Consider the following 21948-nt stretch of genomic DNA (forward strand, 5'->3'; position numbering starts at 1 on the left):
CCACGCTTCGCTACCTTTTATTCGTTTGTTAACACACTGCGTACTGCCCACGGGATATCTTCGCGTATTAAGTAAATCGAATTCACCGGCGTTGGATCATGAAATATTTTATGTCCGAGTTTTATTACAATTGTGTATCGGAGCTTTGATAAATAAAATAACCGGCGTATCACTTCTATCGTAAGGATTTTACAGTTGGTTCTCAATGCGATAATTGTAAGCAAACGCGAGTGCCGAATATCGGGAGCAGAGCGCGAAGAATATTTCGAGGAAGGAATTCAATCGTCAAGTGACAAATTGTGGAAATTGACGATCAAGCACCGATAGTTAGCCAGCAAAATATATAAAATATTTTCATGAAATTTTACCGTTTAGCAAAGAAAAGGAGAAAATATAATTAGAGAAGATTAGGACGAAAAATCCAAAGTACGAAGAAAGTGAAACGAGATTAAATCCACGAAATTATTTAGCATTTAGAAACTATACTTTTTTTTAAAGTAAACTAAAAATTAACTTTCAAATTAATTTTGTCAAATTAATAAATTGGTAAATTTTTGGTCTTCGAGCATTGTTTCCCTTTTGCTGACTTACAAATTTTCCTGTTATTCCGCTAACCAAGACCCACGAATAAACGAATCAAATTTTATAGAACAGAACCGATGATAAATTAATTACACCGTGACAGCGTCCAATTACGATACGAATCACAGGTTTACCTTACTATTCAGTGACTGGGTAATCGATGCGCTTTCTTCAAGCACAAATACGATCGTAAATCTTTCGATATTTCTACAAATCACAGCGAGATGCTACTACTTCTCTGGGTCGTTTTGCTTTTCGAGCTGGGATACTGTTGGAACGGTGAAAGTATCGTAATGATATAAGTTACGCGAGTTGTTTTTTTTTTAAGCGATAAGTCGTTAAATCCCACGTGTTTGCATTGAATTATACATGATATACACGTAGCAACGAATCTCGTTAGATCTGTTGCTGCTAGATTCGATTCATTCGCTTCTGCGTACCGATTAAAGCTAAAACTGTGTCTGGCCTTAAATGATTTCGCTTATCAAGGAGCAGCTTCGCTTAAATTTACTACGAAAACTTTCTTAAACTTTCTAAAACTCTTTAATTACTAGTCGGAATATTTCAAAGACTCCAAAGCATAATTCGATCGCAGATGGCAACTTTTCTTACTTGCCATTTTCAAGACTATCGCGGTAAATAATTTGATTATTCGTAATTAGAACAATTAAGGATCAATAACCAGCTTCCGTTTAAGAAGAAATTATTTTTCGCTCAATGACTTCTTTCCAAGAAACGTTTCAAGTAACTCTCGTTTCCAATTCGTTTCCAATAATTTCCACTAATTTACGTTACGATTAATTAAATTAAATCTTATCCTTTCGAACGAGAATTACTTACGATCCATAAATCGCTCGATTCCTCGTTACGCGTAAATACTCTCTGGTCGAGTAAAACTAGCTATCTGACAAAAGAGTGTTCCATAACCTACGGCAACCTCGAGAATCTACAATTCACCTCTCTGCTTAAACCGATCAATCCTAAAGAGTACCCCACGAGCCTCGAACGAGATACAAACGCAGCATCATTCCCTCGCAACTCGCCGCTATTAACGCCAACTGAAAAAGAAGACGAAAACACGTTCTCAGGGTGCATTAGCATAGTTCTCACACGAGGCATCGTTCCGTCCGCATCGGTCACGCGTCCACGCAATAAATCGCGTAATTGGTCGCGGCTGAGGGCAGAATCGATCGAGGTGGTCGATCCACGTTCTCAAGATGCCTGGATCCCTATGGCAGGTGTGCCAGCCACTCCGGCGATATTAAATAATTCAGGCATACAGGGACCTGTATAAGGCGCGTAATACGATTAACCGCGTCACCGTAGGATCCCTTGTAGCCACGCTGTCGCGGCGACGGGGGGTCGCCTAGCGTTAGATCCATGATCTATGGTCGGGGCTCGTTTACAGCGTTCGTTATGTTGTCCGTATGATTTACGGCTCCTCGGATGCGTTTAACGCGCGGCACTGGTTACACAGTCGCGCGTCAGCGTCACCATTAAGCGTCGCAAACGCGACAACGTGTCCTCCTCTCGTCGCTTACCATCGTCGTCAGCTTGTACGTAAGGAAAAGGGAAACGTCTCCGAAGTCCACTTCAACAGGTAACCTTTTCTTCTATCGTCAGATACCTATCGTAAGATGGATTCTCGTGGAAAGAATTTTTTTTTCTTTGGTTGGGCTAGTTCGCTCCGCTAACCGTTGTACTTTTACCTCGTCCTCGTGGCGTTGAATATCGACGAACGACGTTCGTCAAGATCTATTTACTCGCTGGTAGAACGTTTCTTCCTTCTTCGATCTCGATGATAACGTTCAGTTAGTTACGCAGTGGCGATTGCGTAGTATTTGGACGTAGATTCCAACGGAATCTATTTGTCCATATTGGTAAAATTTTTCTTTTCGCTCGATCGAACGATTGGTGAATTGGTATACGTTTACTTCGTAGCCTTCGTTGATTAGAATGGCGATACGTCGAATCTGAATATACGTAGATTTTAACGGGATCTACTTATTCACTGGTAAGATTCTTTTTTATTCGACCAGCTTGGTAATGCTCGGTGAACTGGTGTACTTTTACCCCGTAGTCTTAGCTGATCACGATCGCGATACGTCGAATCTTAAATCTCTTTCCGCTACATAGTAGGACTTTTTGCTTTTCTTTCTTGATCCGTAATGGTTGGTGAACCGGTGTACTTTTACCCTGTGGCCTTCGATATCGACGGCGATATGTCGGTTGAACTTCGTGTCCAGTGGTATCTTATTGTAACTCGCATAGTTGTATAAGGTCACGTTGGATACCGATCGCCGGAACGAACCGACCTTTCGTAACGGCTGAATTGTCTACGTCGTTTTCGTGGCCTGCATTCATAGACCGTTGAATGCGACGGATCGAATAAATCTAGAGCTTTTACCGGGAGCGAAGATTCCGTGATTCGAATCTACGGTTCATCGGAATCTTTTTAATAGAAATCGGAGTCTCGTGGAACGAGGAAACGGCGACGAAAATTATATCCCGCGGATATTTACGCGGATATTTGTTTTACGTTTACCCACTACCTACGGTTTTTCCCCCTCGCGCATTCTTCGTTCGCGTTACAGCGTCGATTCATCGATTCCTTTCCGTTATACAACAAGTTCGTAACTTACAAAGTCGAGTAACTTTCACCAACTTCTCCAAACAACGCGTAAACCCACCTCGTACGAGACCACCCGCAACATCTTGTTAAATCAACCCTAATCCATAGATGGATCGTCGTAAACGCAGTTGCTGGCGCGTAACAACGCGAAATTCATTTGCGCAATTCGCTTCGACCGCGTACCAAATCCCTCTTCCCGTCGCAAAACTAATCGCCGACCAATCAACCAACGACTCTGCCCACGCCGTGAACTCTCAAAGTTTCCTGTTGAACTGTACCATAACTGAACCAGCGGGGTATAAATCACGGGGCGAGCTGGTTCGGGCCGTTGCAACGGTAGAGCGACAAAAAAATCACGGTTGGTCGGGAAGTCTGGGAGAACGCGCGGCACTTTCCTGAATCACACTTATCAGCACGGTCGATGAGTGGTTACGTCTTAATAAGGAGGCTAGGGAACCGATGCTGCGCGAATTCATCGCCTCGCCACGGCTCGTTATTAATGGCCCCAGTCTTGTTAGCGATTTTCGCAGGGCGCCCGGCTGCCACGGGGGAAAAAGATACGCCAGTGATATATTAATTTATTAACTAGTTTATTTATACGGCTAAAGAGGCCCTGTGCACGGGGCAGCGATGGGCCCCTGGGGATGCAGAACCCGGCCATAACTCAATTCACGGATCGTCCGGTCCCCGTTGGCAGTTTTCTACGCTAAACTACTGCCGCTACGTCGATGATCGTATCTCGTCGCGCTGCACGCGTTCGCCAGCCTCCGTCGCTAGCTTAGCCCCATCGTCCGATCGTATCCAATAACGGCGTACCGGTGGCTCGTAAATGGAAATTTGTCTCCGGGCTTTCCTTGTCTCCTGCCTTTTATCGTCGCTGGTTCATCGAACATGGTCTTTGAACTCGTGCACACGGTGTCTCGTAACTGCCGGTGTATACAGTTGCAATTCGATCTTTATCGGATAAGACTTTTACCGACGTAATTGCGAGATTTTCCTGATCATAACAAGACCAAACGCGATATAATTTGTTTCCTTAGCGACATTAAGTTATTTCCTTTCGACTTATGTTACGCCGTGTCTGGTCTCGCTTTAATCAGAAAAATCTCACAGATACGTTGGTAGAGGCTTAATTAAAAAAAAAAAAATCAAAAATAAAAAATTTTCGTCGCTGTCTCGTGGATAATTACATAGTACTTTTCATGGACGATTGAATTCGGATCAGGTTACGCTACGCAGCCATCGAACTTCACTGTGTATCAAAGGAAACGTTAGTGTCCCTTGGGGGGATCTCCCAGTAGCGGAGACGACATAAATTAAACATAAATTTAGGCGACGCTCGGCAGACAAATTGTATATTTAGTATCAAACTCCTAAAAAGTGAAACCTCGTACGAAAAGATTGTATCTTTTCTATCTAAGATTTTATTTTTTCATATACATGAGAGAGAGAGATATTAACAGTTACTACCAAATACAGGACACCATGTATATTAGATTATATACGCGTACATAATGATACATACTGTACAGATTCTCTATTTGTGGCTAGCGGTATCGATGTACTTGGCAATTCACGTGGCGCACACAAGCGGTTGATTCGAATTCGTGTTAGTCCGTTGACATGTGCAAATAATACGGAGAACATGATACGAGATATAGCGCGGCCACGACCAGACCGAATCTGATTCGTGCAATTGCTGTTATTACGATTGCGATCAAAGCCATTAGGGTCAATGCTGGAACTGCTGCAGGTGTAACTGCAGTGGTAGCTTTAGATTGCGAGGATGGAACTTTAGATTGCCATGTGGCTAGCGAGTTTGGAAGATGATATAGGAGAAAAAGAAAATGCCTACCACGTATTTCTCATATCGATAAAACGAAGATGTTTCGATAATCCGTGATAACCCTTGAAACAAGTCGAAATAAAAGTTTTTTTAGTTCGTTGTTTAGACATCGGCCACGGAAGTAGACAAGACTAGAAAATCAAACGCTTCGACCCTTATTTTACTCTGATAAGTCGAAGGCAATGATTTTTAACGTTTTAACTTTCGCGTGACCAAGCAAAACGAAAACATAGGAATAAAAAGACGTTTCATTGAAAAAGAAAAGAGTACGCGTCGATACGTTTCGTAACCATACTTGTAAGGTCGGAAGGGATAAAATTCGCCGTCTATTTATCGGTTCCACTTGGAAATTCGATAGAACCTTACGAAGAAACAATTTTTATCGTGCCAATCCTGCCTTTCTTCCAAAACATCGCTAAATTTCCGACCAGATGATACACTCATTAGTGAAATTAACATTCAAGGACCATCGGATAAGGACCACTCCGACACGCCTCAGTTCGAAATCATCGTACCGATCTAAATCCACGATCAACCCGTTCTTCGAGCAGGTCTGGACCATCCCAGATGAGATACCCATTAACCGGGCCAATTAATCCAAATTTCTCGAAAAAGAGGCTCGAAGCGGTCATCTGGAAGGCTTCTGCCCGGGATAAAAGCGTCCTCGAGGATATTTATGAACGGCCCGGTTATCTGCGCCTGTTCTAAATTCATCCTCGTGGTTATCTAAACAGAGACCGGATCATAATTTACGTTCGAACGAACATCGGCTTCGACGGAAACGAAGAGGGGAGGTACAGGAAGATGCCAGGTTGCTGGACGCCGGCAATGGTAATTTCCACCGCCCGACTATAAATTCTTGGCCACGATTCGTCGCGGTTGGTACCTGCGTATCGTCCACTCTAGTTACGTCCGCGAGCCGAAGATACGCAGGGTTTGCTCGCGTTCGATCCGCCTGCATCGGTCGTTCTCCGACCTATCGAACAAATTAGCGGCGAGATAAAGTCGACAGAGACGGATCGTCGTGCGCGCGATACAATTATCCGCGGAACTCGATCCGCTGCCTGAACTTCCTCCGAACGATTCCTCGAATTGTGTCCTTGTTTCTCTGGTAATTCGACGTGTGGTTTATATCGAACGGCTCTGCGAATCGATTGGGAGCGGTCGCAGCTTGCTTTTTGGTTTTACGACAGGTTTTTGGTAGTTTCGTTTCTTTCGGGCTACAGGCTCTGTTCTTGTTCGGTGTTGTTTCGCGGAACGAAATGTGATTTCTTCGCGCTTTTGCAGAGAAGGTACGTTAAAGATACGTTAAAATGTTGCAAGTTTTATGAAAAATCGATAAATTTATCGTTTAGTCAGTTGATAACTCGTTAAACGTCTCGTATATGCGACATCCATCGTGGAAGTTGGGTAAACGAACACGGTATAAACGGGCGGATATCGTTCCTTCTTTCATCCACTTTTTACTCAAGTATCAATATCTCTTGCGCGTCGTTTTAACTCGTCCCGAAATTTTCGTCCAATTACACGCAGAGGAACGCTACCATTCCCCCTACAAACTTGGTTCGAAACTTCCTCTCTCTCTCTCTCTCTCTCGAAGATGATCGTTTCGTATCAGTTTCATACCGGGGACCAGAAAATTGCAGAAACATCGACGGATACTCGGAGAGTCATTAAGAAGCAGGACCCCTAAAAAGGTCTCGAGCTGCGAATTTAGATACTATGTTCTCCTAATGATCGTGGAACGTATAAATTCGGGCACCCACGTGGCACGAGAATTCCATTCGTATCGTTAAACAGGGAGAGACGAAGACCGAATCGAAACAGAAATATAAAAAGGGGACGTTAAAAGAAAAGAAACCAACTCCTCTCGTTATATCGTGCATCGATATTCCGTCGTTGGAGTTTCCTCCAACCGGTCGAGTCGCTCGCTCCACACGCGAATATCCCACGCGTGTATGAGTCCAGTATCTGATCGATTCGGGTGCGAGTTGTCATCGAGCGAATGTAACACAGTCGAAATCATCCAGTCGATAAGCTAACAGCCACAGAATTTTCCTTCAAGTAATAATTCATCGCGTCGATCGTCTGGTTATTGGCGACAATCGCGTCCTGCGACAAATCTTTCGCTACGTTAATCTTTTCTCGTACGAAACGTTCTCATTTTAGTAAACGATTAAAATAACAATTATCGATCGTCGACGTCGATTTAATACACGTAGGAGCGATCGCTCAAGGAAACATTGTTCGCTTAATTTGCACATCCCAATTGATAAATCTTAGAACAGCTTGTTGTACGAGTGGAAAATATTACAGGCTAATTACGTTAACAATTCTCATCCAAGCTGTTGATCGATGAAACTACGTCTTTGTACACGGTTCGTATTACCTAGGCTAATATCGTACTCGTTTTCGCAAAACAATTTCTAGAAATTTCTGCTCTCCGTACTAAATTATCACCTCGAGATCGTGCAAAACTTTGCGTTCATTCTCTTTTCCAATGTCTCCACTCCATTAGCGACCTTTGTACAAGACCAGCACGCGTACAAATACCTATTAACGAGGGCGTATATCCTCTCGTTTTTTCCCCTTTTTCCTTATTTCTTTATTTTCCAGCATACCACGATCGAACCACGCGGTTTTATCCGCGAAGCAGAGCGTCCTCCGTCTGGAAACGCGCTCACCGCTATTTTTCTACCATACCGGTTCTCCAGTTGTTCGTCGTGGTCGCACAGTTTCGTAGCACGAACCTCGTATCTTCGACTCGCGCGTAATTTAATCCGCGAGCAACGCGCAGGCCACTCGATTACGAGAACTGGGAAATTTTCTTAATCGACTTCGTCATCCGGATCCGCGCGAACTCGTGCTCCGAAGGATCCACGGCACCTGCGCGCCTACAGGTTCTTCTAATAAGTCCGTCTCGACGATTAAACGGCGGATACAGGCGATTTTTCAACGTCGGTGACTGTTTGAAGTTCCTGTCGAGCTTCTTCTTATCGCGAATATTTGCGTGTTTCACGAGGAAGACTAAGATTCCAAGGTGATTACACCGACGAGAGAGATTCAACTGTGTTTAGTGGGTAAAGCGAATAAATATACAACGCGGAATTACTTACTGGTTTGTAATTAGATTGCAAACGAAGAAGAGCGTCGTTGGAGATATTTTTGTGATTGAGTAGCTTCCGCGATTTTTATGCAAAGCGCTGTCTACAGATTTAATGGCATTCGAGAAAATTGAGGAGAATACGAAGGTTAAAGCGGAGATAAACAGTCTGATAAGTATCGTTGACGACCTTAAACAACATGTGGCATCTTAGAAAAAAAGTTAAAGAATTTGCAAACATTACGACTAAACACTGTGATTAATAATCGCAAGAGAATAAGGTGTTTTATAAGAATGTTTAGGACGTTATTTTTCTTCCTAATTGTCTCGACGATTAACTTATTTGAACTTACAAGGAAAACGAGCTTGATGCGTTTGACACGCGTATTACAATACGATTCGGATTCGGATACGACGAAATCAAAATTTACACGATAACGTTGGCTGCTCCGATGATTTATGCGATGCCGACAATGCACGTCTAACAATATGTTACATACGCTATACGTTATATAGAAAATTCTTGTATTTCACGCACCTACTAGTCGAGTAGACAAATTCGTTGGAGTATCTTTCATCTACGTGTTTTCGCGTTAACTTCCTTCAGTTTAGCATCGAGTTCTGTAATATTCTTTAACGCGAGGTGGTATCCAAATGATACGCGAACGATAGGTGAGCAAATCCAAAACGGCGTTAATACGTCGAGTAACAAAAAAAAAAAGAAAAACACGAGTCACTGCCGATTCGAATCGTTCTATGACTCACGTGTCGCTACAAACGCAAATCGATTCCATCTTAGAAGTCGAAACCTATCACGAACATCGGATTCACCGTTCCATTCCTCGGCATAAAGTCATCGCGAACAACGTCTTCGTCTGGACAAGAGAGCAGCCAAAGCTTGATTTACGCCGGTGATCCTCGGAGATCTCACTCACGACTCAGTTACAATCCATTGAAATACCATCCGATGCTCTTCAAACAAGCGGCAGCATTCGCGCTTCGAAACGTCCGATAACATTTCCAACGAGATCGTAACCGGATCGTGACCGTGTCGTTGCTCGATCGCCGTTGTAAATCAGCTCCAAATGATCGTGTAAACTCCGCGATCGCTTCGCTTCGCGCTCCTCTCGATACGTTTCGTTGAATCCATGTCCGCTAACGAGCATCCAGATGACGTATCGCGCGTACCAATCGAAGTCTTTTGGAAATTTATTTGCTGCTCGACGACCATCAGAGGTATTATTTGCAACTAATTTCTCAACACTACGCGAGCGAATTTTATTTGGAAATCATTCTTTAAATCGTAAAGTAACTGTTCAAGGATATACAAGAAAGATCGTACAGCTTTTCCAAAATTTTACTTTCTTTTCTGTAATGTTTCCTTTATCGCGAGTCACGCACCAAGAATCTCCGTAAAACTGTAATTTTCATAAAAATGAAACGCCACAGAGTTCCACTGCAGAGTTATCGTACGTCAAGATAATCAAGAGTGGTTTTATTAAGACGCGACGACACGTAACACCCTGCATGCGATCAAACGTAATATTGAAGCAGAAGCCATGGGATAAGATAGTCAAGCGATGTAACAAGATTTATGTAATCGCATCGCTTGCAATCAGCCTTGAGGGGTCAATTGATTTCAGACGGGCTATAGGTAGGTGTTTGCGAAGAACGTCAAGTGTGGGCCAGTCCAGTTATTCGAGACGGATAAGCGGACCAAGCAGAATGAAAAAAAAAAAAAAAAAGAAAAGAGAATTGCGAGGGGATAGGTGTTGGAAAGGGCGTGAAGGTAGAAGGCTTTCCATTGGGTTCAGCAGAAATTGATAAGACGACGCATTAACTCGTGACGCTGCTCGCTGACGTTATCCGAAGGCAGAGGATACACTCGGCTTGTTCTGACAAGAATATCATCCTTTTTCTCCTTTGCCCCTTCTTCGTTCTCCACCTTGCTTTTCACTCGACTCTTCTTTTTCTTTTTTTCATTTTCTCGCCAGTGTGCGGTCCAGATTACTTTGTCACGCGAGAAATAAAATTAGCACCGCTCTGGGCCGTATGTACGCGGATTTATAGGCCGATAGGGCCGATATTATCGTCAGATAAGCTCGAACGAGATACTTGGCAATTTTTAAGGAGTCACAGGACCGGCGCGGCTGAGACAAATGCATGGATACGATTTCGTCTTCGGTTTCGGTGTTCTCTGCAGAGCGCTCGACGTTTATCGCGCTTCTCACTGCTTTCCGCGAACTCGTTGCTCCGAATATTGACGAGCTTTCCAAGCGCTTGTAAGTGGAAGAGCATCGCGATCGGATATGGTCGATCTTTGCGATTCTACGTATCTTTGATAACTTGTTCAATGTCGCGCGAAGCTTTCTCTCCGATCTTTATCGAATTTAGTAGTTTTGTGAAATTTTTTGGATTCGTGTGTTTTTAACGCTACGCCTATCGACGACCAAGATATAAAACCAGTAGCTAAGAAAATTGATTTATCAATGTATCAAAAACAAAGAGTATATATTCTGCCTGTATATTGTTAACGCCGTTATAAAACATTGCGAGGACAAGAAAAGTGTGACGCAAGACAAATTAAGTAGATCGTCTAGTTCAAACGGTGACCGAATGAGTCAGTAGAGTAAGCCACTATAGTGGCGCATCGTACCTAAGAGGTTAAAGACATTGGTTCATAAATTATAAGCTGTATTCGTCGAGTAAAAGATAATATCCATCGGTCGCGTTATTTTCAATAAAAATATTTGCCAATCTCGCGAATCCGCTATTTATCCATCTACTGTTTTGATACCAGTATCGCTTAACAATTCTGATTCCGACTTGATGAATTTGCTACGAATACCAAATTTGAAGATCTTATACCACGCTACGTTGCCTAAAACTTTGGGACACGACAGGACCGAGGAAGATTCGTTAGAGGCCGCTCTCGAAGATCAGCCGGCTCGTGTCGATAAATCCTACTGGATTGACTTCCAAATACCTACACGGCTGAGCATAAGTAGGTAGTCAAAACGGGGCTGGGAAGAAGAACGAACCGAGGAATACAAAAATAACGACGCATCGTTAGAGCGGGACGACCAACAGGGAATTTCACGAGGTGGCTTTTTGCGCGACCCACGGGCCGCTCGAATCTCCACAAAGATATTCCTGGAACGCGTTGATCTTCTTAACATCGAGTTCCGAACGAAAGTCGTGCTGGATGCGTAATTAAGAGTATCGGTTTTCGTCGATCGAATTAATAATAGATAATATTCCAGCGCAGCGAGTATCCCGCGTAATGGATCTCTTAATTACGTCGTTTTGTTCGGCCGATTAGGTGTCCGATCCGCCCACGACGCTGTCCGAATTCGACTCGGCGTGGCACGGCGCTCGCGTGAAGAATCCTAATTTATGAAAATATATTCACCCGCGAATCGGGTCGCAGCAGGCCTGCCGTGTTTTCGATTAATTCTACGTGTCGCTAACTCGCCACTGCGATCGTCCATCGGACCGAAATCGACCGTTTCCACTAACAGCGAACGTGGAACTGACTATTTATGATCGCGATCGAATCTTCGGTGCTCGATGCGAAATTTGCAATCGTTTCGTTTCAGTTCTTATCTTTTAACGCGAGATTCCTTTAATTTGGTAGCTCGAGCGTCGAATTCGCTACGTTAGCTTTCTTCCTTCCTTTTTGGCAAATTTTTGGGTTGTTCCATACGCTTTTCTAGAGAAATCTTATTGCGACTATTACGACGAGATTATAAACGAGATTTTATTTGAAGAAAGAATTTGAAATATCCAACGAGGTAAAAGTATTAAACGTCTTACACTTTGTGAACGAATATCTAGATGCTTTGTTACTTAATATCGTTTATGTTGTCGCGATTGAAAGATCGCAGTATGTATAGATTAATGGCGCAAATCTCATCGAAACATTCAGAGCGGAAATAAAGTCACAGATTTTTATATGTGGCTGCCGTCGTCACCCGTCAGTTTACTGCGCGACAGCGGAGATTTCGACGCTCGCATAAGGCAGCACGTCACGATGCCCAAGGAACGATCGCATTCTCGGTGCACTTATAGGCAGAACACGCATAGCGTCGTCGCGCGAGAGTTAAATTTCTGTGAGGAATTAACACGACGAATTGAAAATAAAGAATTTGTTTAAATATGTTCGATCGAAAGAAACGATCGGTCGGTTTTAAACTAAAATTTCTACGATGCATAGCCAACTACGTTAACGAGGAGAATTAAACGAAAATATTTGGGACGATCTATCTGTCTTCACCGTCTAGCCATTGTCCATAAAAAATATTTATCGAGCGGCCTATTACGCGAAGATTCGACAACTTTTGATTCAGCTTCGTCATAGGAAGAGGATTAAAACGACGAACAAAATTTGTTTTACTCGTCCCTATCGTTACTCGAGCGTTAGTAGGACTCGAAGCTACAAACGTTACAAGTTCAAGCGCGCGTCGTGTTTTCACGAAACGTGTTAATCGCGCGTTTAATTCGAACGCACGTACTCCTACGTGCACGGATTATATCGGGCGCATAATGTGAACGTTTTAAGAGCCGGCAAATATCTCGGCCGCATATATTGCCGTACTTAGCGTTCAACATGTTGAGCAGCCCCGTTAATTTCACTAATTAAGTTAGCAACCGTCCGACCGACCTCCCCTCCCTCTTACGAGCGTTATTTATATTTTTCTTGCGCATTAATTCCACGTTTTCTTATTTTCTACGAGACTTCCTTCAGCGTGCAGCTGCTATTTTCGTTTCACCTTGTCTTTATCGGCTCGGTTTTAATACGTGAACGTCCTTCTTCTCATTTCACGTACACCCCCGTTCATAAGTATCAAGACATTTATGAAAAAATAAGAAATTATCGGGAAACTACTAGCTCATCGTTAACTCTTTTATCACCATTCTCTTGCTATTTGTTGTTATTTGCTTCCACGTTATCAAACATTTCGCTTATGCTTTACGTATACTTGTCGTCGCATATACAGATCGCATGTGCCAACCATTTCACGAAACAAATCAGACTTCTGCGCCGTTTCGTTCGAAATTGTTCCAACGAGGTTGGGATCAAGCAACTGCACAGATACTAACAATTGTATAAAATGCAAATATATTCCGTAAATAGTTTATTATCGTTTTCTACAAATACAAAATTCCAACCAATTAATCATTCGTCTAATAATCAGCATCGACGATACTTATCCTCTTATCTACTCGCATCGTTAATACTTATGAACAGGAGTGTATCTGATTTTTTTATTTTTGCAACTCGCCACCCATGCTCATTTCCACGATTTTATATCTCGACCACGTTCTTTAGTTTTATGATGCAACGAGAGCTCCGTTGGCTCTTAATAAGTGTTTACCGATCTCACCGAGCTACGGAATTCATAACTCGTTAAGAGCGGAACGACGTAAGCGAGCAACCGGATGAACAGTCAAGTTTTTACACGCGAACCGGCGCGAGTATGTCATCCTCCTATGGGGTCTTTATTCCAGTGATCGGTGCGCGACAAGACTGTCCAGTCGCGTTTTTCAACGTGGAAGAAGTAATTGGAGAGTGTTTTAGATTTACCTCGGGTGAAAGGGTCGTTTGGAATTGTAATTTTATGGACAAGGAAAACAGTTACGTTCGGAGGACGCGACCAAGTTCGAACGAAATTCAACATTTTTTACCACAATCCATTCTCGAAATTGATTTACCACGGTCGATTAATCCACTTGATTTTCTAACAAGCCCGTACGACATATACTCCCCTTTCGTTGTTGCACAACGAGTAAAAACGTGGACCGTTGAAACACGAAATGAACGGTCAAACGCGAAGATCGTTCTTCGCGAGAGCGTCGATAAAATCTATTTCTATCAAGCGACGAGAAAATCCCGCGAAACTACAGCATCGCCTTAAGACGAACCCTCGGTGGCGTATCCACGGAATCGAAGGCGTTCGTGGGTCCGATTGTATTCTCGTTCAATGGGAATACGCCACGTGACAAACTGCCTCGCGACCGGTCGTAAATCTCAACAGCGAATTTTACTTTCTCCATTTTTCCCACGTTGAGGCTTAATCCGGCGCGTTAATCATGAGAAATCGCGGTGCGTGCACGCCTATCTGTTTCCTATGAACGCCGTCGGGACACGGTCAATGCAGCGAACCCGTCGTCTTACGGCCCCGTGCTTATGGTTTTTAATGCCGAGATGACAAATACGCCGTATTTAGCGATATTTATGCGAGCGGATCACGTCAGCTTCCGCTGACTGCTTTACCCGGATTATCTTGTCCCTGAGAAATATTGCTTTCGCCGTTTTGACGCTGCACAGCCCACGGTAATCGTTCTGTCGCGTAATATTAAGTTACTTCCAGCCTCGGAAATGAACAGAGGAAACTACGTGCGTGCGTTCCGTACGAGGCGTTGAAAAATTAATGGACGGGAATTCGGAAGTTGTGTTTGTCGATTTTCACGAGAAACACCGACGAGAAAGCCGGCCTGGAATTCGATTGGATTTAAAGCACCATTGGCAAAAGTATACTTTTAGGAAAAGAGAAACGAGGGGTTCGAGGGAAACGAGACGTCGTGGAACGAATCGGAAGAATCTAACTAGCGAGATTAGCGAAACGAAAGTGTCGCAACAGAGTGGATGGAAATACAACGCAAGTCCAGTTGTACGAGCAAAATTGTGGTCGATATAGCGAATTAAGTTACCGTGGATATAATCTATTGGACTAAAGCGAATTTGGATTTCAGCGAACGATTAACGACACTCTGTTACGATATTTAACGTCCGTTTTGCAAAAATCTACGGTAATTGCGTACATTAAAAAAAAAAAAAAAAAAAAAAAAAATGGGCAGAAGGAGAACTGGAAATAATAATTCGAAGGAACAGAGATTCTTCTCTCTTCTATTCGGAAGAAACGTTGCTTCGATCAAACGTCGTCGCTTTTCAACGTACAGGCTACGTTTAAACGAACAACTCGAGCCGTACACCAAATCAGAGATGCTCGCGACAGCCATCAGCCTAACCACGGCGGCGGGCGCAGAAATCGAAACCTTTCCCACGTGTCCAGCTGAAATTTGTTAAGTTCGCGCGTGGGCGGCCATGGATGCATCCTGCGCGCCGCTTTTTCATAGTTATTTTCTTTTTTTACCAAGAGAAGAGAAGAGAGGAGAAGAGAGGAGAAGAGAGAAAGAGAGGGAGAGAGGAGGCCTCTGCACAAGGTTGCGCGTCGACGTTCCCTCTGCGGGCCAGGCATAAGTTATACGCGTATTATGCGGCTGCCGGGCAGCAGGCAGCATCACGAAACGGTAACACGAGAAACCGGACCCGCTTCTAACGCATACGGCCGCACGCTTGTGGGTGTAGCAGCCGTCTACCCCGTACTCGTGGCCGTTTCGTCGATTTCCACGCCGATAAAATCCACGCTACCGCGAGCCACCGTTTCTCTATCTCGTCCTGTCCTCTCCGCGAATATACGCCTAATCCTCGTAAAAACGTTCGCGATGCCGACAACGGAACGGCTACCCGTTACACGTCGCCTCCTTAATTCGGAGCTTTCAACCGTGGATCTCTGTCTCGCTGCGGGAATCGTCGTTTCCGCGCGACCATTGTTATCGTGTCTCGTGAACTGCTGCCGAGATAGAGGATCGAGAGAATTGGGAGATAAAAGATGTTCCCGAGGTTGGAGATTTTCGAGTATGTTCGAGGTCGCTTCGTGAGATGGCAGGGCAGATGGGTTTTATGTCGCGAGGCGGAGTTACATTTCGTTGGTTCGTTAGAAGAGCGACGTATTTGAGATGCCGTCAGCCTTAAGATATCCGTAACGGTCGATTCGGGAAGCGAATTATTTTTTACGATGGCAGGACGTCGATCACGAAATAACGAATAACGTTGTTCGGTACGATACATACGATATTTTGCGAAAGCTTCTCGAAGCTCTTGCAAGCTATTGGCAAATTTGTGAAAGAAGAAGCTGCTTCTAAGAGAAAAAATTAATTAATTAAAAGAAGAAATGTCGCTAAATAGTTCGGTGAGCTAATTTCCAGCGAACGAATCGGCGATGTTTATAGTTGGAATAGTTTGAGAAAGTTTGGCTATCCGTTAAAGGCGATAGGTCGATGATTTGTCTACGTCGAGGTTGAAAAGCGAAGAATAGAAAGATCAGACGAGAAGAAATAGAAACCTCTTTCTCATGCTATGTCACTCAAAGTCGTTTGTACATCTCACAAAAGAAGGTGGCAAACGTGTCGAGTCATCCGCTTTTCTAAAAAGACGGAAACAAATTACAATTATGCTCGAAGGAGAAAACTACATATTGCGGCGCGTTTGTGACGAAGAATTTCAAGTTTATGCCGCAGGATGTGCACCCATTGTAATTTATCTTCCCTATACAAGGAGCGCAGCGGGATTCGAGGTAAACTCGACATCGTAAAGAACGGAGAAACGTCGATTTAACAGGCATAAACTTATTTCGTCGTGGTTTCTCTGTTATATTATCCTAAGAAAATTATATTAACCGCATTGTTTGGATTATTTAGTGGACGAAAGATGGACGCGAATCGTACAATATGAAATAGTATCCTTGGAAAACAATTGGATTAGAATAGTCGACAAAATGGAATTGTTATAGATCGCTTTCTTTGGTCACGTTAGATTTCGATTCTTCGTAGATATTGTAAAAACTGGAGAGACATACACCATCGAAAGAATATAACTGTAGGAATACGAAAAACAGAATTTGATAAGATGTAAGAAATTGAAAAATTTGAAACTAACATTCAGGGAAGATTAACTCTAGAAAGAGATATGTCGTTGATTAATTAGTAAGCTAAAAATATTTCTTCGTTCGAGAAATTGAAATCTTTCCTCCAAACTTTCTTTATCGAGGAGAACGTACAACTACGCGAAACCCACGTCGAATTCCAATAATTTCGTCGTAGGAACGTTCGACGTCCGAAAGAGTTATCAACGCGATTCCAATAGCGGATGATTAAGTAGCAGGTCTCACGGTAGAATATAAATTAACAGGTCCGCGATAGAGTTTGGAAATTCTTAATGAAAAGACCATTGGTACGATAGAATCCTAACTGCCTAATAAAACACGGGTTTGACACCATGGTCGTTTATCTTTTTTAGTTCTGTAACTAAATACGTGCGCGTGCACGCATACGGTTCGATCGAACGGCTTGACATCGACAGCCGAAAATTATCAGAAGCAGCAGGCTTCTTCGGTTAACGGCACTAAATTGATTTCTCAAGTTTCATTTATATGCGTTGCCGTGGAAACATTTTCCAATACGTATGCAGATGAACTGGAATCCCGATAGTGGAAATCGGTGAGTAGGGATTATTTCGTTGGAAATTAAAAGTCGTTCCGTGTCGTTCCTACGACCTAAAGCAGTGGTCTCTCGTGCGATTGTGAACTTTCACACGAAATACCGAGCATCTTTCGACATCCTTTAACCCTTTCTTTGATAGCAAATCCGGCAAACCGTTGTCCTAACGTATTCGTTACGCGAACCGTTGAATTCTTCTTCGAGTATACGATAAGACACGTTCGTTGAAAACAATGACGCGGATGTTAAAATCCGAGAAAACAACAACAAAGAAAAATTCAAACGCTCCATCGAGTTTTCTCCACAAGATAAAACAGCTTTCGTATAGGACATTTTTTCAAATTTTCAATAGTCGAAAGAATAATGGTGTGCGTTTGTACGTGTACGAAAGGTAAAATCCATCACGCGCGGTCGAGCAAGGCGGCACCGCGCTCGAAATACCGGAGACATTCGCATCCATTACCGCTTGCACGGCCTTTTAGAGCGCGTTGAACGCAGCGCGGTGCAGAGTCGCGTTAAACGCGCCGGTCTCCTTGTATAATAAATAGCGGGCCGGCCGCGGTGACAGGACAATCCTTACCTACTACGACCACGTGGCCGAAGACCTGATCGTTCGCCACGTGGGAACAGTTCCATCGGTGATGTCTGAACTGATGTCGGCATTCGCGAAGTCCCAGCTCCGCGCCCTCGCCCACCGCTGGCATCGCGTGCGGCGCTTTTCTGCACTGCTCCCGTTGACTCTTGGCCAGTCCGGGAATACGCCCGCAGACGGCCGCCCCAACCACCACTGCTCCGACCACCCTGCAATCAAACACGTTTCACGCTCTGTCGATGCATCTCTGAAATTATTGTAAAATTAAATCGCTGAAAAACTATACCGTCGAATTAAATGCAAGATTTTAAGAAATTTCTTGGAATTTGGAAAACCCGCGACCATTCGATTACTTTCCAAAGTGTCTTCTATCGATCGATCCATTTAAAATAGCGAACAATTCGATAAATTAAAAAGTAAAGAAGAGCGTGTTAAATGTTACGATTCGTTAAGCACTTCCTTCGGACCACCCTGCTACCAAATACGTTCCATCCCTTCTCAACGTATCTTCTGATCGAACCGCAAAAACCTATTCCGATCAACCGTTTAATGGGTTCGCGACGATACTTTATCGCATCGAAATCGTTCTTCCTAATTAACATGGTACGGTTCAAAAAATTAATTCCTCGAATCCTAATTATCGAATGTGAAATTAAAATGGTTATTTATTACTACGCACATGTGTAGAACGTTGTATAAATTCCTCGTATGTTAAATTATCATTTAGCTATCGAACCATTATTAACGAGTCTTTGTAGGAATTTCATTACGATGCGAGTCTATTCGCAGCGGAACCAACGCTAACTACTTATAAGCGTTGACAAACGTTCATTTTATTCCAAGACTCGTTGTTCTATCTATAAATCGTTTGCAAGTTCTTTGAAACATAATTTAATATATCTTCTCGAAACGAATAATAAATAAAAACGAATAACCCGCCTTAAAAATTCGCGACGAAGAATTTATAAACTTTTCGTCCGGAATACTTCGGCGAATGAATTTCTGAAAAATTATATCCACGGCTGTCTTCGAATTACCATCGATTCCGAACGAATTCGTGTACCGTTTAACGCGACAACGACATTGAGAGATCCAGAAACGATGACCGGTAGTGGGCCCACCGGGTCGTACGACGAATTAAATCTCGATAAATTTGAACGTGTGAAAGTACGGAACGAGCGTGTCGACGAGGAACGAACAGCGTGGCCGATTCAACCGATCCGTTCATTAGCATTTTAAGCTCTCTCGTTGTCGTCGTCGTCGTCGTCGCTTCGCTTCCTTCGTTTCCGATGATATACGGTACATTTGGTTGCGCGTATGACGAAGGCGATATTAAAATTAACGACATTACGACTTTTTTAAATGCCACGAGTCCTTTTGCACGAGCCTTCTTCTCGTTCCTTTCCCCATTCGGCTTTTCGTTGCGGTCGATTGCTAAAAACTCGCGGATTCTCGACGGTCACTGTATTGCATGATTCAACGTGACCGAAGAACTCTTCCTGGAAAACGTGCAATAAGGTTCGTGAAGTTTTTACCGAATCGTTCGTTTGATTGGCAGTTTTTGGATGCTCGATGAAACTTTTGGTAATGTCGGTAGGGAATCCTGCGTTTTATTTTCTTTCAGACAGCTTTTAAGACTAGATCTTCCATAACTATTCGGAAGCAACCTGAAAAGCAACAAACCGTGCGCGTCCGCGATAAATCCTGATCGATCGAGTTACGTCGAGTTTTTTTTTTTTGTTTTTAAAGAGATAGATTTTTTCGGTTTCTCGGTCTGAAACACAGCCGTCAGTCTCCCAAAACTACCTGACAGTCGTAATTTCCAGCTAGACGATCCACTTACGGCGCAACCGAATCTAATCTAATTTAACCGATCATCGAACCGAAATGCTCCGGCGAGCATTATATAATCCGTTGGTTGGCATTAAAAAAAGAAAATCTCATGCCCATCCGTCATCCCGGTCCTTATTTCGACATCTTCACGAGCAACCTGCGAGGCGCGGTTGATCACGGCATACTAAAAACGATTACCTGCCGACAAGCTGAAACGCGATACTCTCAACCTCCTACTGGTCCATTGCGTAATTTACATCCCATAAGTCAACGTTTTCGTGGCGGTGAACGCCGTTTCCAGAAACCGTGGACATCCTTTCCCATCCAACGTCGCTACGAATTTACGTAACAGGCAACAACAGGAAACGTATAAATGGGTGAAACAGCACGGTTGAAATATTTATGGCCCCAAAGGGTTGCGCCCGTTAGTGTATCGTAATTTTGGAAATGATTTTTATCCGCATGTTGGCATATCGATGGTTTTATATTTACGCTCGAAGTTTCGCGACTTCGCGGTTCCAGTATTTCGATGTTTCTTGTTTAATTCATTAAATGTCACGGCGGTGCGATATTTTCTTTTTTTTAAACACGAAGATGAACGACGAATATCTAATAAACGCAAAAACTTTTACTTCGGTAGCGATGGAAGCTACGAAAATTACCTACAAACGGAAAAGACCATAGAACCATCTAATCGATCCGATATCGTTAAATCCACACCAGAGAATCAAGTTAGAATCAGGAAAACTCCGTTCGGGAAAGAAAGAAACCTCCGTACGTTCGCTCTACGCTTCACGAGCGTTCGACCGTATCGCGCGCTCATTGAAAGAAGGACGCGGCTACCCCGAGTCGCTTTCGAAACCCGGCTTCAAATTAGCCTTAAACACAGCCCTCTCGGCAAGTGTTAAAACCAACCGCTCCCGACTATCCATCATCGCGATCGTTCGGGATCCGGCGACGGAAAAAAGAGCGCCGAATTCAAACAGCCCCGCGGCGCTGCGACTCATCGATCCACGCAAGGGGCGTAGATCCTGCTTCCATAAACAGTCATAAATAAATGTCGTACGTTGCCGGTTGTCCTCTCGTTGTTTCGTCAAAGTACACAGTGGGCTTAAATTCGCCGTATAAGCGAAGCAACAAGCTTCTATAATTCAAAATAGAGGGCACAAGCGGTAGATAGACGCGGATAATTGGAAAATGGTTGTTCTCGACTTTCTCGACTTTCTCGACTTTCTCGACGTCGAAGCATTCAAAGTAATTTCGTTATTCTTGGTTTGCGTCTTATCTCGGACCACGGGATCCCTCCGACTTTGTTCGTGCCACGAATTTACGCCCACTGTGTATACGAACGTGCAAACACCGTGATTCAAGAAGGGGTAGTTTATCGACAGCGACATACACGAGAGAGACGGACGATGGTTGGAGGGAGACTCGTTCGAGAGGGGCCCTCGACACCGTTCGTTCGGATGGAAAGAGAGGTTTCAGGGGCCAGGGGGTGGGCAGGTTGCATTTCTGAGAAGCATGAAATTGCGACGATTACGCCGTGTCCCCAGGGCGAGAGTTATTTGCATTGGAATGCATCGCGCCGCTCGGTGGCCGAAACTCACCACGTGGAACGATCTACAGGGTGTCCTGATGAACGTGAGAAGCTGCCATGGCCGCGTGCCGTGCGAAAGCGAGTCGACGAGAGAGGTAGCCTCGGCAGTGTTCCGTTCTTTCTCTTCCTTGCATTTTTTTTTCCCATTCTCGCTGGCGAACGGTGAATACGAGTCGACGCTATGGGCGGCGAATCAACGACGCGCGTGTTTCGTGATTTTCGTCGGCCGGCAAGACATAATCGCGGACGCACGTCTCGGTGAAGACGTTCCGCGTTAGGGGTACTGATGTCGACGATCCTGGATACGTTTGGATCCACGTAGATGCGCAGGATGCTGTTGGTTCTCGGCTCGATTTCTTGGTATTTCACGGTCGAACGTCGTGTTCACCGTTCGTGCTGCAGTAGTGGTTAACGTTGCGTA

At 43.8% G+C, this 21948-nt stretch overlaps 1 protein-coding gene across 3 annotated transcripts in view; it reads right to left on the reverse strand.

Moving 5' to 3' along the window:
* The window catches only part of LOC132912913 (protein Wnt-7b), a 121059-nt gene that overhangs the window by 24640 nt on the left and 74471 nt on the right, over nucleotides 1-21948 (reverse strand). For 2 of the 3 annotated variants that reach the window (XM_060970743.1, XM_060970742.1), the window contains exon 2: nucleotides 18086-18306. In XM_060970743.1, the coding sequence (XP_060826726.1) occupies nucleotides 18086-18306 (221 nt within the window). Of the gene's footprint in view, nucleotides 1-18085; nucleotides 18307-21948 lie in introns of those variants that run through there. The other variant, XR_009659296.1, reaches the window with a different exon arrangement.

The sequence above is a fragment of the Bombus pascuorum genome, chromosome 12 (assembly GCF_905332965.1).
Source record: "Bombus pascuorum chromosome 12, iyBomPasc1.1, whole genome shotgun sequence".
In the NCBI taxonomy this organism is placed as follows: Eukaryota; Metazoa; Arthropoda; class Insecta; order Hymenoptera; family Apidae; genus Bombus; species Bombus pascuorum.